The 21,910-nt window shown below is 41.8% G+C and overlaps 3 protein-coding genes and 2 non-coding genes across 13 annotated transcripts in view; 2 read left to right on the plus strand and 3 right to left on the minus strand.

Annotated features, from left to right (window-relative positions):
* S6kl (S6 Kinase Like) overlaps positions 1-3,789 on the minus strand; it is a 35,835-nt gene extending 32,046 nt beyond the window's left edge. The window contains exons 1-7 of the mRNA XM_064127597.1: positions 3,054-3,789; positions 2,726-2,814; positions 2,188-2,455; positions 1,987-2,071; positions 1,807-1,914; positions 1,483-1,641; positions 1,224-1,312 (exon numbers count right to left, since the gene is read on the minus strand). Of these exons, the coding sequence (XP_063983667.1) occupies positions 1,224-1,312; positions 1,483-1,641; positions 1,807-1,914; positions 1,987-2,071; positions 2,188-2,455; positions 2,726-2,814; positions 3,054-3,110 (855 nt within the window). The 5' untranslated portion in view covers positions 3,111-3,789. The remainder of the gene's footprint in view (positions 1-1,223; positions 1,313-1,482; positions 1,642-1,806; positions 1,915-1,986; positions 2,072-2,187; positions 2,456-2,725; positions 2,815-3,053) is intronic.
* On the plus strand, positions 45-118 carry Trnan-guu (transfer RNA asparagine (anticodon GUU)). Its single transcript has one exon. It is a non-coding gene; the product is annotated as a tRNA-Asn (tRNA).
* Trnaw-cca (transfer RNA tryptophan (anticodon CCA)) lies at positions 683-754 on the minus strand. Its single transcript has one exon. It is a non-coding gene; the product is annotated as a tRNA-Trp (tRNA).
* Positions 3,787-5,319, plus strand: LOC135165869 (cytochrome c oxidase subunit 6A1, mitochondrial-like). Its single transcript, XM_064127629.1, has 3 exons — positions 3,787-3,946; positions 4,464-4,618; positions 5,087-5,319. The coding sequence occupies exons 1-3, from the start codon at positions 3,847-3,849 to the stop codon at positions 5,183-5,185; spliced, it is 354 nt and encodes a 117-aa protein (XP_063983699.1). The 5' UTR covers positions 3,787-3,846; the 3' UTR covers positions 5,186-5,319.
* Positions 5,320-5,593: 274 nt separating this feature from the next.
* LOC135165824 (titin-like) lies at positions 5,594-20,975 on the minus strand. Of its 9 annotated transcripts, none has more exons than XM_064127524.1 (5): positions 20,860-20,975; positions 19,171-20,800; positions 18,746-18,858; positions 15,593-16,459; positions 5,594-15,072 (listed from the first exon to the last, which is right to left on the minus strand). In XM_064127524.1, the coding sequence occupies exons 2-5, from the start codon at positions 19,267-19,269 to the stop codon at positions 6,774-6,776; spliced, it is 9,378 nt and encodes a 3,125-aa protein (XP_063983594.1). In that variant the 5' UTR covers positions 19,270-20,800; positions 20,860-20,975; the 3' UTR covers positions 5,594-6,773. The 9 variants fall into 9 exon arrangements, with proteins under 9 accessions (XP_063983594.1, XP_063983600.1, XP_063983599.1 ...); XM_064127530.1 differs by having other exon boundaries at positions 19,171-19,417; positions 20,709-20,972; XM_064127529.1 differs by having other exon boundaries at positions 19,171-19,417; positions 20,562-20,972.
* Between the last annotated feature and the right edge of the window lie 935 nt (positions 20,976-21,910).

A 21,910-nucleotide genomic window follows, 5' to 3' on the forward strand; every position in this document is an offset into this window, starting at 1 on the left:
ATATGAGCATCTTATCAAGCTATCTAAATTCCTGCCGCACCTGTGCTTCCGTGGCGCAATTGGCTAGCGCGTTCGGCTGTTAACCGAAAGGTTGGTGGTTCGAGCCCACCCGGGAGCGTTTGTTTTGCCAATGAAAAAATCCAAAAAACAATTTTTTTTTTTACTAAAAAATATTTCTCATCCCCGTCGTGAGAATATCTACACTTTTAGGATATTAAAATATCAGTAACAAGTTTGGAAAGTTCGAAATCAGTGCCATCTCCCTCCGTTGCATGACCTCAACTCATGATAAACATGACACTTATAAACAGTCAACAATCATAATCACTCTATTCGCACTATTCCACTGGTAAATGCAATAACTACTTCGAGATCTGTTTAGCCAACCCGTCTTAATATTAATATTACACTCGCAACATGACACCCATTACGAAATAGGACATTGAATAATCCTAGAGATTTTTAATCATTAAAATTAATGGACTTGAATATAATTCGACCTCGACCGAAATTGCCAGTCCCGTTTTTTCCCCAGCGACTTCCTAATAAAAAAAGCCTTTCATCGTCATCAATTCCTCCGATAATGGCGGACCATGGGAATGTGAAACCATTGAGACAAGTCAAGCCATGATGATCATGATAAATCGATAAATTGTTAAAGAAAAAAAAAAAAATTGTCCATTGACCCCGACGTGATTTGAACACGCAACCTTCTGATCTGGAGTCAGACGCGCTACCGTTGCGCCACGGAGTCTTGTTGTATTGTGAATTCTAGTATTCTAACCACACTAGCCAGATCCCACCACAAAATAGCTTTAACATCGCAAATAGCACATCGGTAAAGTGGACATCTACCTCGTCTACCGATGTGAACGGATTTCGGCGGGGAAAATTTTAACTTGAATTATATCTTGTCGCTAAACACTAATATATTTTGATAAATATACCATCATCGATATATTTGTAGTATATATTTAATAGTTTGTCTTCTTGTCTAATTTTTTCCGAAATATTTATTCCAGGAATAATATCGTCCAGAATATTTCCAACACCTGGACAATTCAGAAAACATTCTAAATTGTGTCACAACTGTATCGCGATCGTCACATTCGCGAAACTTGAACTTCTCGATTTGTGATTGTGCCACATCTCGCAATTTTCATTACGCAACGAAATATTTCGCAATTGAATATTGATACAAAATATTGTAGATGTTTTCTTACCTTGTTGGTGAGAAGAAAACAGGTCAGGACCCCCAATGACCACCAGTCAACCTCGTGCCCATAATACTCTCTTTTTAGTAGTTCTGGAGCTGCAATAAATTCATAAATTAATTATATATGGTTAACTATCATTATTGATAAATTTATTAATGCGTAAATTCAATTATGAAGACATTTAATGAGTTTATAAAATTATTTTTATTCTGTAAGTCTGGAATATTGAGAAATAAGCGTGAGGGTAAGGATTTTATTTACTTACCCATATACTCTGGAGTTCCGCAGAAGGTGTTTGTTCTGTGTCGTGGTCTCAACCACTTTGCTAGTCCAAAATCAATTAATACTGCATGTCCCTCATCGTCTAGAAGTACATTCGTTGCTTTTATGTCTCGATGGACAATCCCAGCATTGTGTAAAAAATCTGAAACAACAAAGGAAAATTTGTAGCTAAGAAACCTAAAAATCTGAGAAGTTTACAGTTCTCTCAAATTCACGCACAAAAATATATTCTAAAGAATATTTATTTTAAATTCTCTTGAATAAAATATTTCCTTCTGAATAATTATTATAACAAAATTTTTCTCACCTATGGCCAGTGCTATTTCAGCGACGTAAATTCTCACAACTTTCTCAGGTAACGTGATGTGTTCATCGACTAGTTCGAAGAGTTCTCCACCTCCCACAAATTCAGTTACTGTAAATAAATGTAAACAAATGAATTATACGTGAGGATATGAGATAATATCAACGGTAAATATTTTCGTACATATGTAAAGGGTCTTTCTCCCCTGCCAATGGTGTGCCGAGTGTGCGATGAAGGGGTGGTGACCCACAGCCCTCTGGATACCCACCTGATAATGAAGAAAAAAATATGTTAATTGCTTAAACCATTGACAATGTACAATAGATAAATTCTTGGAGTCAATCACAAAATTTCTATTGTTTGGATTTTTTTTCAGAAAAATACCTCTTGTTTAGCCTGAGCGACTGCATTTTCCTCGACAATTCTGGACTTGCTGATCATCTTCAGGGCGTAAACCCTCTTGTCCTTCTTATCCTCAACCTTGTAGACCCTTCCATAGGCTCCTTTGGATATTATTTCGATAAACGTATAGTGAATTTTAATCGGTTCCTCTCTGACTTTGAATTCAGGAAGGAATATGGCTTCGAATCGCGGCACAGGCCAAGCTGTCTTCGCGGAGTTCAGAGGATCATTCAAGGTACCTTCACTCCATCTGCAAATAAAAATAAATAATTTTTTTAATGAAATTACCTGTAATTTTTTCATATTTATCGGAAAACAAAATTTTTTTTCTGCAAAATTGCACCTTCGTTACTTCTCGAATATCTGAAGAACTAATGGTTTTAGAGGAAAATGTGAGTAAATATTGTTTATAGATCATTTCCTCGGCTGCAAAAAATATCTTGAGACGTTTTCCTCTAGATCCCATCGTTTTCGAGATATTTCCAAATATATTATCAATATTCAGAGATAATTTACGTACGTTCTTCGGGATATTCTCGACCAGGGCCTACATTCCTCATAAACTGACTCTGTTGTCCCAGTGCAGCTGATAATATTACTGAGACTGCACTACAAAACAAACAAAAAATAAATTTTGAAAAAAGTATTCATCAGTGCAAAGAAAAATCCGCAAAAAACAGTAAAAAACAATGTCCTCCAGAAAAACCAAATAGCAAAATGGAAAACAAAGTTCTTTAAGTTAAAATGGCAAAACATATATTATAATGCGACACAATAATTGTTTTCCCCATAATAAATAATTAAAAACGTTCCATAACTGACAAGGAAGATGAGATTTGGCAACTAACCTGGCTGGTATACGCTCTCTGCGGCGGTCTGTACCCCTTTTGCCCCGAATTTCCCATCCAACACACGTAAAATCTTCAAAAATCACTTTCCACTTTCACAATTGGGCTTTCACTTACAGAAAAATAATAGTAAATAATCAACAGGTGCACCCTGACACCGACTAGACCGACACAACCTTTCCCAACTCCCTAAACCGCATGTTCACTTCGTGACAACAGTGTCTCTATGATCCTCAAGTGATGCTGGACACATTCTTCACTAATTGCACTTAATTTCGATGATTCTCGCATGTTAAATCGTTATTAACACTCTACGATGTCAACAACATGTGTACATTCGTGTTTTCTATTGAGAAACCCCAACGTCCTTAGCCGGCGAGGGGTTGCAAATGGAAAAACTGACTAATGCACATGATTGTACATCGTTCGTACATCATTGTACATCTATTGATGTTGTTTGCAACCCAGTGGATAATAATTAATAATCATGATTTTAATTTTGCACATGATGGCCGGAAAAAAACTAAAAAATCAACTCTTAACCACTTCGTGACCACTAGCGGCCATATTGTCAGCCTCGATGACGCGACGAATGCGCGGTCGGTATGGAAGGGATAGAGTTTACCGTGTGAGGGCTACATATGGTTAAACATAAACCTTAACATGCCCGTCAGTCGACAAAGAGAACAAATCCCGAGGGTTCTCAATCGTTTTTATGGTTTTATTGATCGGGACGTCGTCGTTGGGTAGATGTAATTTAGTTTCTTGAGAGAGGATCAGATTATTGGAAAATATGGCTGGAAGAATCGCCCTGGGACGTTCCTTCGTCCGAAACTATTCTGTCGATTTAGGAAAGAATTTCGACGTTTATGCGTCAACAAAGGGGTCTGAAAGTGAGTCATTTAAATTAATAATTTGGTCATTTTCATGATTTTTCCCGACGAAGTTGCGTTGAAAGAAATCTTGTTTGAGGTTAGGTTGATTGTTCGATGTATTATTGGGCTTTTTTTTAAAGAGATTTCAGTCAAAAAATTAACTTTAAAGAGATTTTGAGGTTTGGGAAGTGTTGAACTGACTTGAAGTGGTTTTTGGGGGGTTTTGAGGGGTTTTTGGACCTCAGAGGGCGATCAATTTGTTATGTAATAATAATTCAGTAGCTAAGTGGTGAAACGATGTAAGTTAACTTATGTCTGAGTCGAATTTTTTAGAAATATCTACGAATCTACGACACTTAGAGGTATTTTTGTCAGGACCTTTGTTGTAGTGCTCAATGTCCTCCACAAAAAGATTGCAATCAAAATTTACCCATCATCTGTCGACCTCGAGATATCATCAGAAACTGTCAATAGTCAGAAAGTGATTAGTCTCTTTTTATCATTTCGCCACTGAATCCCTTTTGGGTTATTTCAGAGGGGGTGAAGTTGTGGAGGAACATTACCTACTTCGTGGCTTTACCGACAGTTGCATTGGCATTGTTGAACACCTATTTGATGGAGAAGGAGGAAGAGAAGACCCTGAGGAGACCTGAGTTCAAGCCCTATGACCATCTGCGCATCAGGACCAAGGTATAAAAAACCATTGATTTTCTTCAAGTAATTTCTTTTACGAATTCTGATGGTAGTTTAGGGGTTGATATCGATCTGAATACACAGCAGTTGCTACTTTGCAAAAGGTCGGCCGACCATTTTGGAATTTTTAGGGCCACAAAGTGGAAAAAGGTCGTATGCGATAGAAAATGTCCTCGAAAGTTGCGTTGAAATGATTCTAAAGAGTCCAAATCCTCCGGATTTCGTATTCCCTAGATGAGGTTTATACGACCTTTTTTACCTCGTTGACCTAAAAATCCTTGAAGGGACGATACGACCTTTTTCCACACAGCACGCGATAGGGACAATTCCCATTTATTTTCAGTAAAAAAATATTTATCATAAATATTTTCTCTTTAGTACTTTTTCATCGCTCTACGACCTTTCTTGGCTTCATTTATCATTATTTATCATTTAGTTATTATTGAAATGTTTTTATATTTACAGCGTTTCCCGTGGGGCGATGGCAACCACTCTCTCTTCCACAATCCTCACAGAAATGCCCTCCCCGATGGCTACGAAGCTGAGGAGGAGCACCACCACTGAAAAAGTCATCCTTAAATTTTCAGTGATAACTAATAATCAGTGATTTCTAGATTCATTTAATAAATATCACGTATAAATGTGAATAAATCAACGTTAATAAAAATTTAAACAATAAAAAAAATGTTCAATTTCAATGGTTTTTAGTTTTTCAATTATTTTTTCCATTTACAATCGATGGAGAAATCTTTAAGTTCAAACAAATGCATAAATAAACACGAATAGATATTTAATTGGTTAATGAATCTCCACTTCCAGTGGTTCTACCCGTTTAGCATCAAATCCAACTTTTTATCCACAAAAATTGAGAAAAAAAAAACAGAATATTTCAATTCAAGACAAATCCTCGAATAATGAAATATTAATATTTCACATCCCATTTTACCCCGCAAATAAACGTTAACTATGGAATGGCGTCAAAAATATTATTTTATTCCTTCTCTATACAACCGTTTTATACTATAAGTTCTCTCCGTCACTTGCACAGCTCATACTTCATAAACATTTAAAAATTTTCATATGAAAGTACAAAAGTATTAACTCGTATCGTTAAATAAAAATTGATATAAAAGAAAAATCGTTAATTTTTTTTTCATTAAAAAGGTAACTATCGAGGATGACTTGATTGTTGTCTCACTGAAAATCTCTTTTTAAACTGAGGACAAGAGATTTATCTCCATATTAAATAATTTCATCCAATATATTAGCAACAATGAGGGGCAGGAAAATATTTTAATTTTACATTTCAGACAAACAAAAATCTACAAGCTGAAGTGAAAAAAAAAGTCTGTATGCAATGATCTTTAATTTTCCTGACCCCCTTTTTGTGCTCTAACAAAAAATAATACTTAGAAAAATAGTAATCATCATTGCGATGACCTGTCCGTCTTTGTCTGCGATTCCTCGCAAGTCTTAATAATTTCGAGATATTTGGATTATTAATTCGTTAATTAACTAAGTACAGAACTCTAACAAACTACCACAACATTTTCAGTTATACTTTTTCAAGATGAAACTTGAGAAATCTTTTTGGAGCCACATTTTTCGTTGAAAACTGATTTTCAAAATAATTCGACGGCTCCAAAATAAATTAGCCACACAACAGGTTTTGTCAATTTTTTTCGTAGAACGTGATTACCGAGATATTTCTGTTCTAAATCTGAACTAACTTCTGAAGAAATTTAATTCACATTCAAACATTAAAAATATATCTCAATCGAATCGATGTATTAAAAAATGCGATAAGACAATTGCAAAGAACATTTAATTTCGGACAAGAAATATTTTGTCAGATTTTCTTCTGAACCCTTTTATTCAAAAGATATTCCCCATCTAAACCTACAAAATTAAAAAAAAAGCGTTTCGTACTCATGACTTCCCCTCATTTTTTAAAAACATCTCTCAAACCCCTCATTTTACCAAAAAAAGTCAAAACATCACTTCTCCGCAGAATTAAATTCCCCACAATAAATATCCTACACCATTTCTTCCTAAACCCCCTATTTCTCAAGATATCTTTAAAAAACAAATCTGAACACCACTCACTCAAAATCTCATTCACTCTCTTTGGTGTATGACCGTCATCTCCAAGTCACTCATCCTCACTTTTCATTGCGGATCGTCCACACAATTGAAAATGATCGAATTGGTTTCCGCAAGCGTCACCGCAGACTACAGGCAAAAGGCAATATCTGCATGCCCAAATGGCGACCTCAGTATTGCAGACAATACAAATTGGCGGTTTCTCTTCCTGAATCTCGGCGACCTCCACCACGTTCATCCCCGTCTCCTCGACAACGACCTCCTGCTCAGTCGTCTCCAAAGGTTCCTCAATACCGTGATACTGATCCATCGGCACAGAAGGGACTTCAGAGCTCTGTAGAGGAACATCTTCCAGGTGTTGGGAGGAATTCTGCAGTTGAATTCCCATCTTCTGGGCGATGCCATTACACTCAATCTCATCATCGACGAGTGAATGACGTTCCTTCGAACCATCGCTAATCTCAAGACCATCAACGATGGCCTGCAAGTTCATCATTTTCCCCGCAATTCCTCCACTAGTTTCTCCATTAGACTTCGGGGGTTCCCCATCATCAGGAGGTTCACATACTAGATGTACAAAATTCGGCATTTCCGCTGGTTGAGTACTACCACGATGAATTGGCGATTTTGGAGAATCGATGACTTCAGATTTTACCGCAGATATTTTTATGTCGCTGATGATTACTGGCTTCGATGGCTTTGATGACAGTTTCCCGGAGAAGCCCGGAGAAAGCTCTGGACGTGCTGGAGAAATTCCAGAAGTTCGAATTACCCCGACGCGATGATCGACAGATGAATTCTCATAATCTGGAGTTGGCTCTTTCGCATTGCAAAAATGGTTTTTACCATGAGAAATCACTCCAGAAGTTGCTGGAGGAATTCTGGTGTTTAGAAGATTGACTAGAATTGTTCCGTCCCCGAGAACTGCAATTTTCTTGGGCGGATAATCGATTGGTGCACTTTCTTGAGCCACTCCAGGAGCTTCTGAAGAAATTTTGGTGGCTTCAGGTGTTGTTGCTTCTTGTTTAGATGTCCCTGGAGATTGGCCCTGAGGTGTTTCAGTCGTTCTGCCGTTGACAGCGTTCATGATAGTGCTTTTAAAATCATTAATCGCTGTCACTCGAATTCTCTCCATGCTTGCTAGGGCCATGTGAGTGGCTGACTGGGAGCTGGAGCCTCCAGTCATTCGATAAGATGAAGCAACTCCGGGTGGATGGTGGTCAGTTGGGTGTTGTTGTTGACTAGGTTCGGAAATTTGTTGAGAGTTTATCACTGAAGATGTTATGACTCCAGTGACTGTCGAGTTGCTTTCAGGACGCACTGGAATTTCATGAGAATTCACCGCAGGTGTCAATTCTGAACTGCGTTCAGGAGGGGGCATGAGAAATTGTGGATTTTTTGTGATAGATATTGCACATGAAGTTCCTTGTGGTAAAATACTGGGAGACATTGATGTTGGTGCTCCTAAGGCTTCAGGACAAATTGTCGTTACTGGAATTCCCGAAGAGGATCTTGTGTTGCTCCTGGCTGCAGTTCGTCTTCTGCGTGAAGGAGTTACAGGGGAATTCATCTGTGAGGGCAATGTGGGCACGCTAAATTGTCCAGCGTGAGATCCCGGCGGAATTCCATAGGAATATATGTTTAGAGATCTCGACACTGCGACAGCTCCTGTAGATGGAGGTGCAGTTGTACTTCCTCGCAATTGATGGCCAATTGTTCCTGAAGTTCCACAATGGAGTGATGAAGGTCTTGGAACATTTGTCCTTCCAGTCTGGGGTTGTTCCTCCATTGAGATTCTATGGGAATTCATTACGGGAAGAGGCACGCTACATCTTGTAGGATAAAATACACCCGGAATTCCACAGGAATTGTTATTTAGAAAAAATCGCGGGTCTGCCGGAGCTCTGGGCCCCCCGATTCCTCCAGTTTGATAACTAGTCGGCGGCATTTGTTGAGAGTTCAACCCTGAAAATGAGTTTGAAACTCCTGTATTCATAATCTGTCCCATTGATACTTGAACTCCTGGAGAATTCCCTACCGATGTGAACTCCAATTGACGATTGACTCCAGGCTGATTTATATGTGAGACCGGAATTCCGGAAAGTGGCATTCTCTGTGATGGTAGAGGAGGCATCGGGGGACCGTTCATTGGTGGTCTAAATTCTGGAGGAATAGCTGTGATAGCTGTGGAACTATGTCTACCAGTTTGATAACTATTTAGCGGCATTCTTTGGCAATTCAACCCTGGCATTGGCCATTCCATTTCTGTATTTCTCATCGGTCCAAATGGTGACGGAACTTGTTGGAAATTTCCTGCCCATGAAGACTCCAATTGACGATTGACTCCAGGCTGATTTATATGTGTGACCGGAATTCCAGAAAATGGAATTATCTGTGATGGTAGAGGCGGCATTGTAGGACCATATATCGGTGCTCTAACTCCTGGAGGGACAGCTGTCATGGCTGGGGAACTATGGCTACCATTTTGATGACTATTTGGCGGCATTCCTTGGGAATTCAACCCTGGCATTGACCATCTCCTTTCTGTATTTTTCATCTGTCCAAATGATGGCGGAACTTCTTGGGAATTTCCTGCCCATGAGCACTCCAATCGATGATTGTGTCCAGGCTGATTTATATGTGTGACCGGAGCTCCAGAATGTGGAATTCTCGCTAATGGTAGAGGCTGCATCAGAGGACCATTTATCGGTGCTCTAACTCCTGGAGGGATAGCTGTGATGGCGGGGAAACCATGACTACCAGTTTGATGACTATTTGGCGGCATTCCTTGGGAATTCAACTCTGGCATTGACCATCTCATTTCTGTCTTTCTCATCTGTCCAAATGATGGCGGAACTTGTCCGGAATTCCTTGCCCCTGAAGACTTCAATCGACGATCCTGTCTAGGCTGATTTTTACGTGAGACCGGAGCTCTGGATAGTGGAATTCTCTCTGATGGTGGAGGCGGCATCGGGGGACCGTTTATTGGTGGTTTAAATTCTGGAGTGATAGCTGTGATGGTTAGGGAACTATGACTACCAGTTTGATGGCTATTTAACGGCATTCTTTGGGAATTTAACGCTGGCATTGGCCTTCCCATTTCTGTATTCATAATCTGTCCCATTGATACTTGAACTCCTGGAGAATTCCCTACCAATGTGGACTCCAATTGACGATTGACTCCAGGCTGATTTATATGTGAGACAGGAATTCCGGAAAGTGGAATTCTCTGTGATGGTAGAGGAGGCATCGGGGGACCGTTTATTGGTGGTTTAAATTCTGGAGTGATAGCTGTGATGGTTAGGGAACTATGACTACCAGTTTGATGACTATTTAGCGGCATTCTTTGGCAATTCAACCCTGGCATTGGCCTTCCCATTTCTGTATCTCTAATCTGTCCAAATGATGGCAGAACTTGCCCGGAATTCCCTGCCCCTGAAGCCTCCAATCGACGATCCTCTCCAGACTGATTTATACGTGGGACCGGAGCTCCGGAAAGTGGAATTCTCTCTGATTGTGGAGGCGGCATCGGAGGACCATTTATCGGTGCACTCAATACTGGAGGCATTCTGGTAATGCTTAGCGAGCTACCCGGAACCTGGTGACTTGGAAATGACGATTTTACTGCAGCATCAGCTGCAGTAGGAATTCCAGTCATGGGAACTGGAGGTCCACTCACTGGAATTCTCTGAAATGATGGCGGGTCCATCTGAGTTTTAAGTTCGAGTTTCACCGTTGTGATGGATCCTGTTGCTGAATTCCTTTGAACTGGAGCACTCGGTTGAATTGGGGGGTGAATTGAACTCGGAGAAGGCATCCGAATTAGTGACTCACGACGATTCTGCTCAGGAAGTAGTTGCTGTTGTACTGATGAAGAATCGTTCGATTGAAGCAGTCGATCATGTGGACTCGACATCGGCTGATGTCCACCTTTGGCTGGAACTCCAGGAGCCGGAGCTCTCTCGAGCACAGGCATCTTAGGACCTACCATCTGATGGTTGTTTTCGGTTTTAATCGTGATGGGATTTGCTGGACCCGACGCTGGAGAATTCCGGCACTTTGAGTTGTCATCGCAGTTGTTTGATGGAGGAACCATTGGCCTTAAATAATTCTGCTCGGGGGGTGGAACCTGGGGTAATTGAGGCGGATGAAGCGGTGTATCCTTCATAGGTAGTTGAAGCCCCACCTGCGTCGGGGGCACCGGATCGGAAGGGTAAGGGGGAAGCCGCGGAATCGAATTCGGAGGCTGTTCAGTTCCCTGCAGCTCATTCTCACTGATTGAAATATCAACCTGAGGAGTTGGATGCTGTGGAGTCTGGGCGGTACTACGAGATTGCTCACTTCCGTAAGGCTGTACCTGGAACAATTCCTGTAGCTGGGATTCATTTAGAAGATTAAACTGCTGCTGTCGCTGCTGTTGTCCAAAATCAGCAGGAGGTCGTTCTCTATAAGTAGCCATATATACAGGTCGTTCTCGCTCATCAGCAGATGACTCAGTTTCTGGCATCTGTCCCAGGGGAATTAGTTCTGGCATGTGTCCCACGATTTTTAAATCTGTTATATCCGTCAGCAATTGTTCGGCAGAACCTGAAGTTGTTGCATTACTCATTGATTGATTTTCCTGCTGAACTGCCTGTCTATGCTGCTTCAACAAGTCTGTGATTATCAACACCTCACGGTATGTTGGGCACTTATTGTGTTGGCACTTGCCAGTGGCACATTTCACGTATTCTGGTGGAGGAGGCTTGAAGGGACTTTGGTAGAGAATACCAACAGGATTGAGTGGATTCGTTGGAAAAAATAATTCTGTGTAGCCGGAGGAATCTTGTTTGGGTATATCCTGGGGAGATGGTTCAATATTATTTTGAGAAGTGGAGTGACTATCTCCTTGCATCTCGGCCATGGCATTATCCTGGGAATATGCTGGGAGATTTGAGTCTTCGTCGGGAGGGGGCGGTGGGGGTGCATACGGGATAGGCGGTAGAGGGGAAGGTGTTGGATTTGAAGGTCGCTCGGGGAGTTGAGAATGTGAGGGGTTGATTTGGGGAGCTTGGGGAATAAGAGCAGGGGTCGGCGGGGTCGGTTCGGGTTGGGTGGGAGGAGGGGGAGGGGGTTTCGACTGGGTAGGAGGAGGAGGAGTAGGAGGAGGTGGAGGAGGTGGCGGAGGAGGAGAAGGAGGAAGAGGGGGTTGGGTAGGAGGAGGAGGAGGAGGAGTAGGAGGTGGTGGAGGAGGTGGCGGAGGAGGAGGAGAAGGAGGAAGAGGGGGTTGGGTAGGAGGAGGAGGAGTAGGAGGTGGTGGAGGAGGAGGAGGAGGAGAAGGAGGAAGAGGGGGCTGGCTAGGAGGAGGAGGAGGAGGGGGTGGGGTAGGAGGAAGAGGGGGCTGGGTGGGAGGAAGAGGGGGCTGGGTAGGAGGAGGAGGAGGGGGGACAGAGGAGTGATGTGACTGGGGCCTAGGACGCGGGAGAGTCTTGGATTTTGGGTTAGGAGGGACTTTTCGGGATTTTCGGAAAACTTGAGGGATGAGGAACGGTTGGGGTGGATCCACTTGTTGATGGGATCCTACGCCACTAGAAGTTGATGGGATAGCTCCATCGATGGAATGAGTGATACCTGCGCCACTAGAACTCTTTCCACCTCCAATCGTTTTGCCTTTTTTGTTACGTTTCCCCTTCTTCTTCTTTCTTGTGCCCTCCTTCTTCTTTCTTGTGCCCTTCTTCTTCTTTCTTGTGCCCTTCTTCTTCACCCGCACCATCATCGAACTATTCGACCGACGTACAGGCAGGGCAGAGACCATCCTTGACTTCTCCAAAGCCCCAAAGATCTCCTCCGCCGTGATGAAGGGTGTCTCATTGCTCCTCCTCGATCTCTCCACAATTTGTCGCACAATCTCCTCATCAGACACCCCCTCGATTATCAACTTGATTCTCCCAAAGCTCTCCCATACCCGATCGCAGATAGTGTGCAAGAGTCCGACCATCTCTGAGTTCGTTGGATGTCTCGCCACCAATGTCGTACGATACTGAAAGACCCTCATCATTGCAATTAGATCATCGAACCTTTCCTCCTGCGATCCCCACAGCTCTTCAAATCCCGGAGGTGAGGGCTCCTCGAGTGGAACAACGACTATATCAGCTATTGACGGCAAGACCCCACGAATTACTCCTTTCAGAAAGCAACGCCTATTGAACTTTCTCCCCATGATACCGGCAATTTGCTTAGGTGTAACGCCTACCTTCATCCGTTTATCCTGTGAACGAAGCGCCACCTGAGCTTCCCTACAAATTTCGTGAGGCGTCTCAAGAGGTTCACCAGAGTGCTCTTTGTCTTTCATCAAAGTCTCGGGAATGGAGGGTGTCCCGTTGTCTTGAGAAACGTTGAGGAAGGTCTGCTCAGGTAACACCTCCAGATTCATCTTCTTCTCATTCCCAATTTCGTCAGAGATCTCCACCATCAGACGTGGTGAAGAGCTTCTTTCGCTACTCGAGGACTTTTCATCGATTTGAAGTCGTCCGGGGCTGTCGGAATCCTCGTCCAGGAGAAGTGTGACGGTACTGGAGGATGAATTCACGTCATGAGATCCCTCGGATTTATCAATGTCCACAGGCATACGTATCTGTGACGGCTTCTCAACGTTCTCCCCAATCCGTGGCTTTTTTTTTGTCTTCTGTGACCCCTCCAACGCTCTCTCGACAGCCTCGATCAGGGGAACTGGCTCGTCCTGCAGTTCCTCGAAGATCTTCTCGTCAATGGGAATGCCGGCATTCAACTGCTCTGGGTTTGGGAGAGGTTGGGGTGTAGGTTTGGGTGGGACTGGTGACCGATTTTTTGGTATCACAGCCGACGGTGGCTTAGGAATTTCGGATACGAGCTTTCTCTCGAGCTCTACATTCTCCTTCGCGAGTCTGAGGCGTTTTCGTTGGAGGTAATCACCACCGTTCGGTCCAGGGGCCGACTTCTTCGAGTCCGAGTCCACCGCCAGCCGAATCTTCGCTATCTCCTCCTCACAGTTGAGCCCCTCGTCTTGAGCGGTGTTTGAGGGTCTCTCAGCAGTTTGTGAGGTCTCGGGCTCCAAAACTCGTTTCTGGACTCGGTGTTGAAAAGGGCTCTGGCTGTCACTAGGAATTTTAATAATTTCTGTCCTCGTTTCCCCGCACAGTTTCATTATATTCTGTCGAATGCCGTTTGACTGTTTCCTTGATGTCTTTGGCGCAGACTTCGATTTCACACGATCGAGCTTCTCCTGGAGTGTATTTGAAATGTTTGAGGAAGCTTCCCCGGTGAAACCGTTTGAATTAAAATGAGAGATTCTCGGCTTCTTCGTGGTGCCAATGTACGTTGGTTTCTTTGGACCTGGATCCGGCTTCGAGGGCTCCGGAGGTTTTGATTCCTCGGAGATGTTCGGTTGTTTTATTGACGATTTTGGATACTTCGGGGGTGATGTTGAGGACCTTTTGTGGAGTTTGGAGGGGCTTTCGGAGGATCCCCCGGGGGTTAAGTCGTCATCGCTGGTGGAAGATGAGAATAAAGCGTCGATTTTCTTCAGTTTTTTAATCGTTAAATCGAATTTTGGCGGGGGACGCTCGTCTGGGCGGTGACGCTTCCTCGAAGATGTTTGTGAATGATGTCTTGATCCAGATTTGTGGGACTTTGAGGTATTGTCATGAGACGTGGAGGAGCTCCCCGATGCTCCGGAGGATTTATCGGATTTCGTGGGGTTAGAAACGGAGCTCTCCCATGTACCGGTGTTTTTATTGTATTTCGGGGGATTAGGAAGAGTTTTGGATAGCCGACTGCCGCCCGGTACCGCCAGCACGTCCTTCTTGGCCGCAGAACGACCTTGGCTCGACAGGTGGACTCTGGACATCGAGGATTTCGCAGGCACCGATTTCTGTTCAACTTTTTTCGAGGCATCTGGTCTTCTTCGAGGTGTAGAATCTTTGGCAGGACTCACGGAAGAATCCGAGGGTGCGGAGGACGGGGGATTCAAAACGACCTTTCTTGAATGATTTCCTTGTGCCAAAAATTTTCGCTGTTTTTCCAACGTTGGATGTTTTTTCCGACGATCTACGTTGCCACCACTGTTAATCCGGAGTTTATCGGCGGCGAAGGATGTTGATGGGGCCGAGGAACAGCTTCCGATGCTGGCTGACTCTACTAGTGGTCGCAAGGGTTTACGATTCAAATTTATTGGCTTGGGAGGTCTATCACTCGTCGACCCTCTATTCTCGTCTGTAATAATCTCAGGGACTCGCTTCGATGACATGACTGTTGTGTCCGGGGTGTGAAACAGGGAGCACAAAGAGGTTGACTGTGATGAGGTGATTCCTTCGTCTACTTCTGAACCACATCTGCAATAGAAAATACTGATGTTCACGAAAGCCGAGGCTTTAAAATGAAATATTTTTTTATGTATCAATTTCAGTGAAATTAAATCATAATTATAGATTTTAAATTTTAAAGGGATTAGTCGGAAATCCATCATTGCATATGAGGGATTAAACAATTTCGTATGTCGTGCAAGACTAAATACTAAACAATAAAATAGTTGCACTAAACACTAAATTATTTTTAACTTGATATTTTTCGATGTGTCAGTTACTAAATAATAAAATATTTAGTATTTGCATTGAGAGTAAACATCAAACATTCAGATACTTCGTCACTGTCTACGTGCAAAACAGTCAAAAGTATTAACATTTTTATTTATGAAACAGTGCCCTGCCCAGCACTGATCTGAATAAGTAAACATTCATATCACCAAACTACCTACCCCCTAATTACCATAAAACATGACCAAGCCGAATAATTAAAGCATTTACCCCCCCTAAAATTCAATTCTCTCAAAATAATTCCGGGAATATGTTCTACCTGTCCCATGGATCGCTTGAGTGACTGGAATCCGAACTGGAGACGACATTTTCGCCCGTAGTGTCATCATCATTGCAATCGGTTCTTAGTTCCCTCTCTATCTTCTCCACCGCAGCCCCACCGAGCACCGAGACCAGACGTTCCTCCTGGAGAATCGTCTTGACAGTCGCCTCATCCCCATTGATAACAGGTGTCTTCTCCAACAGCTCCTCCAAGCACTCCCTTTTAAGCTGCACGAGCCGTCGTGGATCCAGGTGAAACGGAATCTGTGACGATAGTGCCCATTTTGGCTTTGGCCACATCGCTTTCCTCAATTTTCTCCTGTAGATCTGCTCTTTCGTATGTGGCTGTCCAAATTCCACAGACAACAGACGAAATTCACCCCCAGTTCGAGTTTCCGCAATTGGTTTCCCCCTTTTTCTTCCATCACGTCTGTCAGTCCTGTCGGCCATTTTGTCACGTGTCTCGGCCATCTTGTGATTTTTTGTCGTCCATTTTTTATCTCTGTAAATCCCGTCGCAAACGGTCGACATATTCGCTTTAGTACCACTCGGTCTAATCGACATCTTATTATTTTCCGCCATTTTGTTCTCTGATTTATTCATTTGCCCAGAGATTTGCATAGCCCTTTGAGAATCGTTTGAGCCTTTTTTCACCCTCGGTAATGTTATCCTCTGGGGTGACCATTCCGACACAGTCGCCGCCATGTTGTCCACCTTATTCGCCATTTTATTTTCACTAAGTTCGGGTTTTTGCACTTCTGAAGATATTTTAGACACAGATTTCGATGGTATATCCGTGTTAACTACTGGTGATCTACCCCTCAAATTTCCATTGTCCGCCATTTTCTCAGAAGTCCGAGAATTTCTGAATTTTGTAATTAAAAATGGCGGCTGAATTCTCAACAATATTTTAGTTCAGTGTGGAAAATCCATGGTGTAAGAAGGAAAAGAACATACCAAAATCGTCAATGCCCAGAGAGAGAATTGAAATGAAGAAAAAAATAAAACAAAATTTTGGTGTTAATGGAGAAGGGAACACTCACATTGTTTTCGTTTCTATTAACATCTGGTTGTCTCACCTTCCAACAAATGCTTTACACTATTCACAAGTCTTCTGTGTGTCGGAATTAGTGCTGACATTTTCCAACAAAAACGCAAAAAAATAATCACTCCATTTTTGGGTGAAAATAATCCTCTTGTTGTCACTAGTGAATAGCTCTTACAAATTACTCGATCGGTGGTCGAGGGTAAACAGCCGACATGCCAACGTTAGTCAAAACAAAAGGGAACAGAGAATGTCCTTCACGATAATTCACAATATGACACAAAAATTGTCAACCAAAAATTCCTTAATTAGCATTCATTGGCCGAAGGGCAGTTGTTAATTCAGGAAATTGTTAGCACTCATCAGTCCCAAAGCCAAAAAAGAACAGACAGAAAAAAAAAATTTTGCCAAAATTTACAGATTAAAAAAACAACTCCACAATGCGACACAAAAATCATCACCAAAAATTCCTTAATCAGCATTCATTGGCCGAAAGGCGATTGTTAATCCAGAAAATTGTTAGCACTTGTCAGTCTTAAAGCCAAACAAGGGCACACAAGTCTCAAATGTCGCCAAAAATTTGCAGATTAAAAAAAACTCACATTCTCCCTCGAGGGGTGAATCGTTGTTAGTGGGCATTGGATCAGATTGGACTCAGGGTTGTGGTACGATTCATGAGGACGTGCGATTTTGATGATTCGATATCGTATGCTCGATTGCGACTGGAGATCCGGCCGGTGCACGCGGGTTCCAGTGGCAAACAAAGTAGCGGAGGGGGAGGGGGTAACCGCGGGAGTTATTTTGAAAAAGAATAGGGTGAGAAAGGGATATTTTGGAGGATTAATCTGCGTTTAAGCAGCACCATAGCATTTTCTTTAATTTGTATGATCTGTGAGCATGAAAACTAAATAGATTGACAACAATCATTGGCCCATTAATGAATTATAGGGAACGAAAATTTGTAAGAAGACAAATCACTGGATTTGAATTTTCATTAAAATGAAATAATTCCAGTTGAATTCACTGAGATGATTATTGACGTTGGAAGCTGCAGTTTCCACAAGCCAGGGTACGTCGGCTTTGTGGACAACACTCGATCTAAACCCAGGACGGAGAGGGTGAGGGGCCAGGTAATGTCGTAAAACTCAAACACATGTATTAGACATCTCAGCAGACAGTAAATAAAAAGGGAGACGTATTCAGCTTTTGTTTGCGTTTTTTTTCAAGCAGTTGGGGTAAAAGGAGTGTAGGTCCCCATTTTTTTTGGGCCGCCAGGGCCAACGGGGGAGGGGAAAGTCGAGATAAGAAAGAGGGGTTGGGAGACAATGGGGGCAAAGATATTTTTCCAGGAATTTTGACACCGGAGATTTATTGTTCGTAGAAGAGCTCGAAATTTGGAAAATTGTATTTTTGAATTTTTTTTGTCATCAGAGGTTGACAACTGGTGATCTTCAATTATTCTGATGTCAGAAAAAAAAAACAACAACAAAGGTTTTTTCAATAAATGAAGATGAAGTTTTTAAAACATCTTCGAGTAAAAAATAATTGAGGATTTTAAAATAAACTCAAGCAACAACAGAACAACAAAAAGGAGTTAATTAATTTAAATTAATTGACCACAACAACAACAACATTCCATTCACTAAATTGATTGAGAAAACTAAAAAGCATTTCCGTTTTGTCAACTACCTTTAAAACCAAACAAACAAAAACATTCAATTCGTTGGACTAATTCCAATGAAATAAAATTCCTCAATTTGTTAAAACAAAAAGAAACCCTTTAATATCATTGACGATTTTTTTTGGGAACAGAACAGAGGGGGTGTCAAAGGTGCGAGGGTTGGGCTCATCAGGCAGGTACGGGTATTAACCCCAAATCTAAACAAAGGGGCGCGGCGATTAAGTCGCGACAGATAATTAACTCAACCAGAAAACCAGAAGTGACATTGGGGGCTGGTAATGTTTTATCCGCCTCTAATCTCCGGATTCAATTAACGAGATGAGCCCACCCCTCCGGCTGTCACCCAAAATTTAACTTTTCAATGAGTCATCGTAATAGAGAAATTAATAACTCGTGGATACCACATTTAGTATTTCTATACTTACGAATATTTCTCGATCGACAGTTTCTCTAAAACAACCATAGGACGTGTCGATAGCTGACGCACACATTGCCGGACTTGTCTGTGAGATATCTTACGAGCTAAATTCTTTCTTACCTATTGAGATAAAAAAATATTTCATTAATTTATTAATAGTATTCTCAATAAATAACATTAATGTCTCAACAGTATTATTTACTATTCATTAAAGAAATCACTGAACGATCCCCACAAGGTCCTACTATTATTACTATTACTATCATTGTTGTCAATATTAAAAATAATTTTTTTTTAAATATGTGAAGAATAATTTGAATATTTAAAAATACATATTTGTAAATATTTCCATTTGTCCCTTAGAATAAAACGTTTTCTACTGTTAAAAAACATTTTTTAAAATTGACACTAATTTTTATACATTTGACGTACTTTGTTAATTGCGGTATCCAAAAAAACTTTTCGTTTCACTCGTCGAACTACTCCCAACCACAAATTCAATGACTTGTTGTATGTCCCCTTCGGAGCCATGTCTTCAGATTTGAAAAGAGTGAGACAGACAACACTAGGGGGAAGGGGGTGGGTATAAACGTTTCGTTGTTCTCAGTAGTTGTAATTCTTTTCAATATTTATCTCGGAAAAGTTATCCTATCCGGCACCAACGGTGTCCGCACTACGACTGTTCATAAAATTCAAAAGTCCGTGTTAGAGACGCCTGTTCGGGCCTAGCGGCAACCGGGCATGCGCGCGGCGCGCGCACGGGCCCTTTTTAAGCCTGAGTTTCACGGGGCGCCAGCCCTGGTCATTCGGAAAATTTAGGATATGGACCGCAGCAATGTTTAGGTGGATTTTAAGGACCTGGAACAGGTGGAGGAACAGTCTTTTGGCAGTCGGGGTATTAAACGGATACGTTTTCGGACACTTCCCGGGAAATTCATTTAAATTCATTTTCTTACGTCGTTAGTTAATTTTCTGAGTGATATGAGGAACTCGTTAAACCCAAAATTGTTTTCTGTGAGTCAGGAGAGTTATCCCTTCTATTGAAAAGAGCAAAAACAATAGGATGATGTTGAGAGTGCTTGATATGTCTTGACAAAAATGAATCGTCTGTCTATAGATCACACTTTAATTAATTGATTAATTAATTAAAGTTATCTAGAGAAGGTTAGACGAAGTAACATATGAACATTCACTAAAATTATGGAGTGATCAGCTGTAATTATCATACTGAATGAATCTTGAAGTGCGACAAATTGAAAATACAGTTCACCCTGTTTAGAATACCCTGTTCTCTGTCCATCTGAATATGTTATAGTTTTTATAGTTTTTCTCCAAACAGTACCGAAATGTTTAGAATGGTTTTAGTAAATAGAACCAGAGAAGAAACAGGAATGAATGAACAAGGGCCTTTTGTCAAATGGGTCTAGGGTGTGAACTTCTTGGTAACTAAGAGAGTTGATCTGGAGACGTCATACGAAAAATATACACCTTCTGCGTGCGATAATAAAGAATTAAAGTTGATAGTTAAATCGTTTTCATATCATTGAGACAATCCCTCTCCATAATCCAATAGATCAAATTACAGACTTATCTAAGTTTATATTCATTATACTATGAGGTCATCGTTTCTTGGAGAGGCCGTCTGTGGTATTACGACGAAAACTCCGATGAATGTTTAGTAAATAATATAAAACAATCTCTGTTCATGGAAAGAAAGAAACCCGATCCCGATGCTTTGGTTTTTGAGATCTCAAGGTCGTTTGTCAGTTCGACGACTGCTCCCAAAGTGTGAACACATAATCGCAGAATAAAATTGCTCTTACTTGAACGTCGATTTTTCATTAACCTGATTTCCAATTAAAATCTAATACCCTCGACCTTCGGAATATTTCGGCTGTACACATTCCTGACCGATAAGAATATCCTCAAGGACGAGTTTTTCCTAGATAACGCATATCAACGAGGAGTACCAGCTGCACTCAGAACATTTGCGTCTGATCTCGTCGCCCTGAAGTCCATTTTTAGCGGGTGACCCTCAACTTCAATAAGCACTGACCCTTAACTGAACGAAAAAACAATTGATAATAAATTCTAAGCGTAAGTCCCAATTTTGTAACTCACGACGAATGTTTAATTAAAAATAGAGTAACGAGTAGAGTAATTCCATTACACGACATCGACTGACTCGCACCGAAGTGATCAGCACTGACGGAGGTACATCCTGAAGTGCTGACTCTCACCGAAGTGATGCGTACTGAAGTCGTTCTCCACAGTTTGGTGGCGGTGGTGGGTGGGGGGAGGGAGGGGGTCACTATATATCTTCGAGGGGGAGTAGACCGTTGGTATGTCTTAAGTATTCCAGGTACTCTGATTGTTATACCAACCTCATCGTCAAGCATCGTCCAAAAAGTTAACCCTCAGGGTTAAGAGAGCCCTTTTTCTTAGTATTGAAACAAAGACGATTCTGGGCGCCTGGACCACTAGAGCTATCCCATAAACACGCAGGAGGTATCAGGTACCTTTGGCGACGGAGGGGCAGATTTTCATCTAAACCAAGAACGAGTGCAGCGTTTTTCATGAGAAAAACACCGTTGACGATCTCCTTGAGGGGATGATGATCGCGTCGATTTACTGAGGTTAGAAACACGGCCGACGTTCGGCCAACGATCGGCCGACGTTCGGCCAACGATCAGCCGACGTTCGCCGTTTTGACTGGTTTCGCGTAGGAAAGGTCTTCCCGTTGCGATATGATGATAATTGTTGTATACTTCATTATTGTAACCATTTTTAAAAACTTATTTTACTACATAAGTCGCTAGGGGTTTCCCCAAGGATTTTTATGAGCTTCACCCAAACTATTTTATTACTATTTACGATATCTGGTCCACATTGGGTACAGTCTATCTTATCATAAAATCCCTGAGTCTTGTCCCAGCTGTAAACCTGGGGGAATCCCAAGTCCTCTCCTTCAGTTCATAACCCAAACCTTTTTGATACTGACTTCGCCCTCTCCCATTTTCTTTGCAACCTCATGTAGGTAAACTGAGGACATTCAAAGGGTGATAGTATTTATTTAGTCCATAGTAGTCATCAGGACATAAAATTATCAGGAAATCTTCAATCGATTTACTATATAACTACTATATAACCCAAGTGTCATGATAAGGTCAAC

This window comes from Diachasmimorpha longicaudata, chromosome 9 (assembly GCF_034640455.1).
Source record: "Diachasmimorpha longicaudata isolate KC_UGA_2023 chromosome 9, iyDiaLong2, whole genome shotgun sequence".
In the NCBI taxonomy this organism is placed as follows: domain Eukaryota; kingdom Metazoa; phylum Arthropoda; class Insecta; order Hymenoptera; family Braconidae; genus Diachasmimorpha; species Diachasmimorpha longicaudata.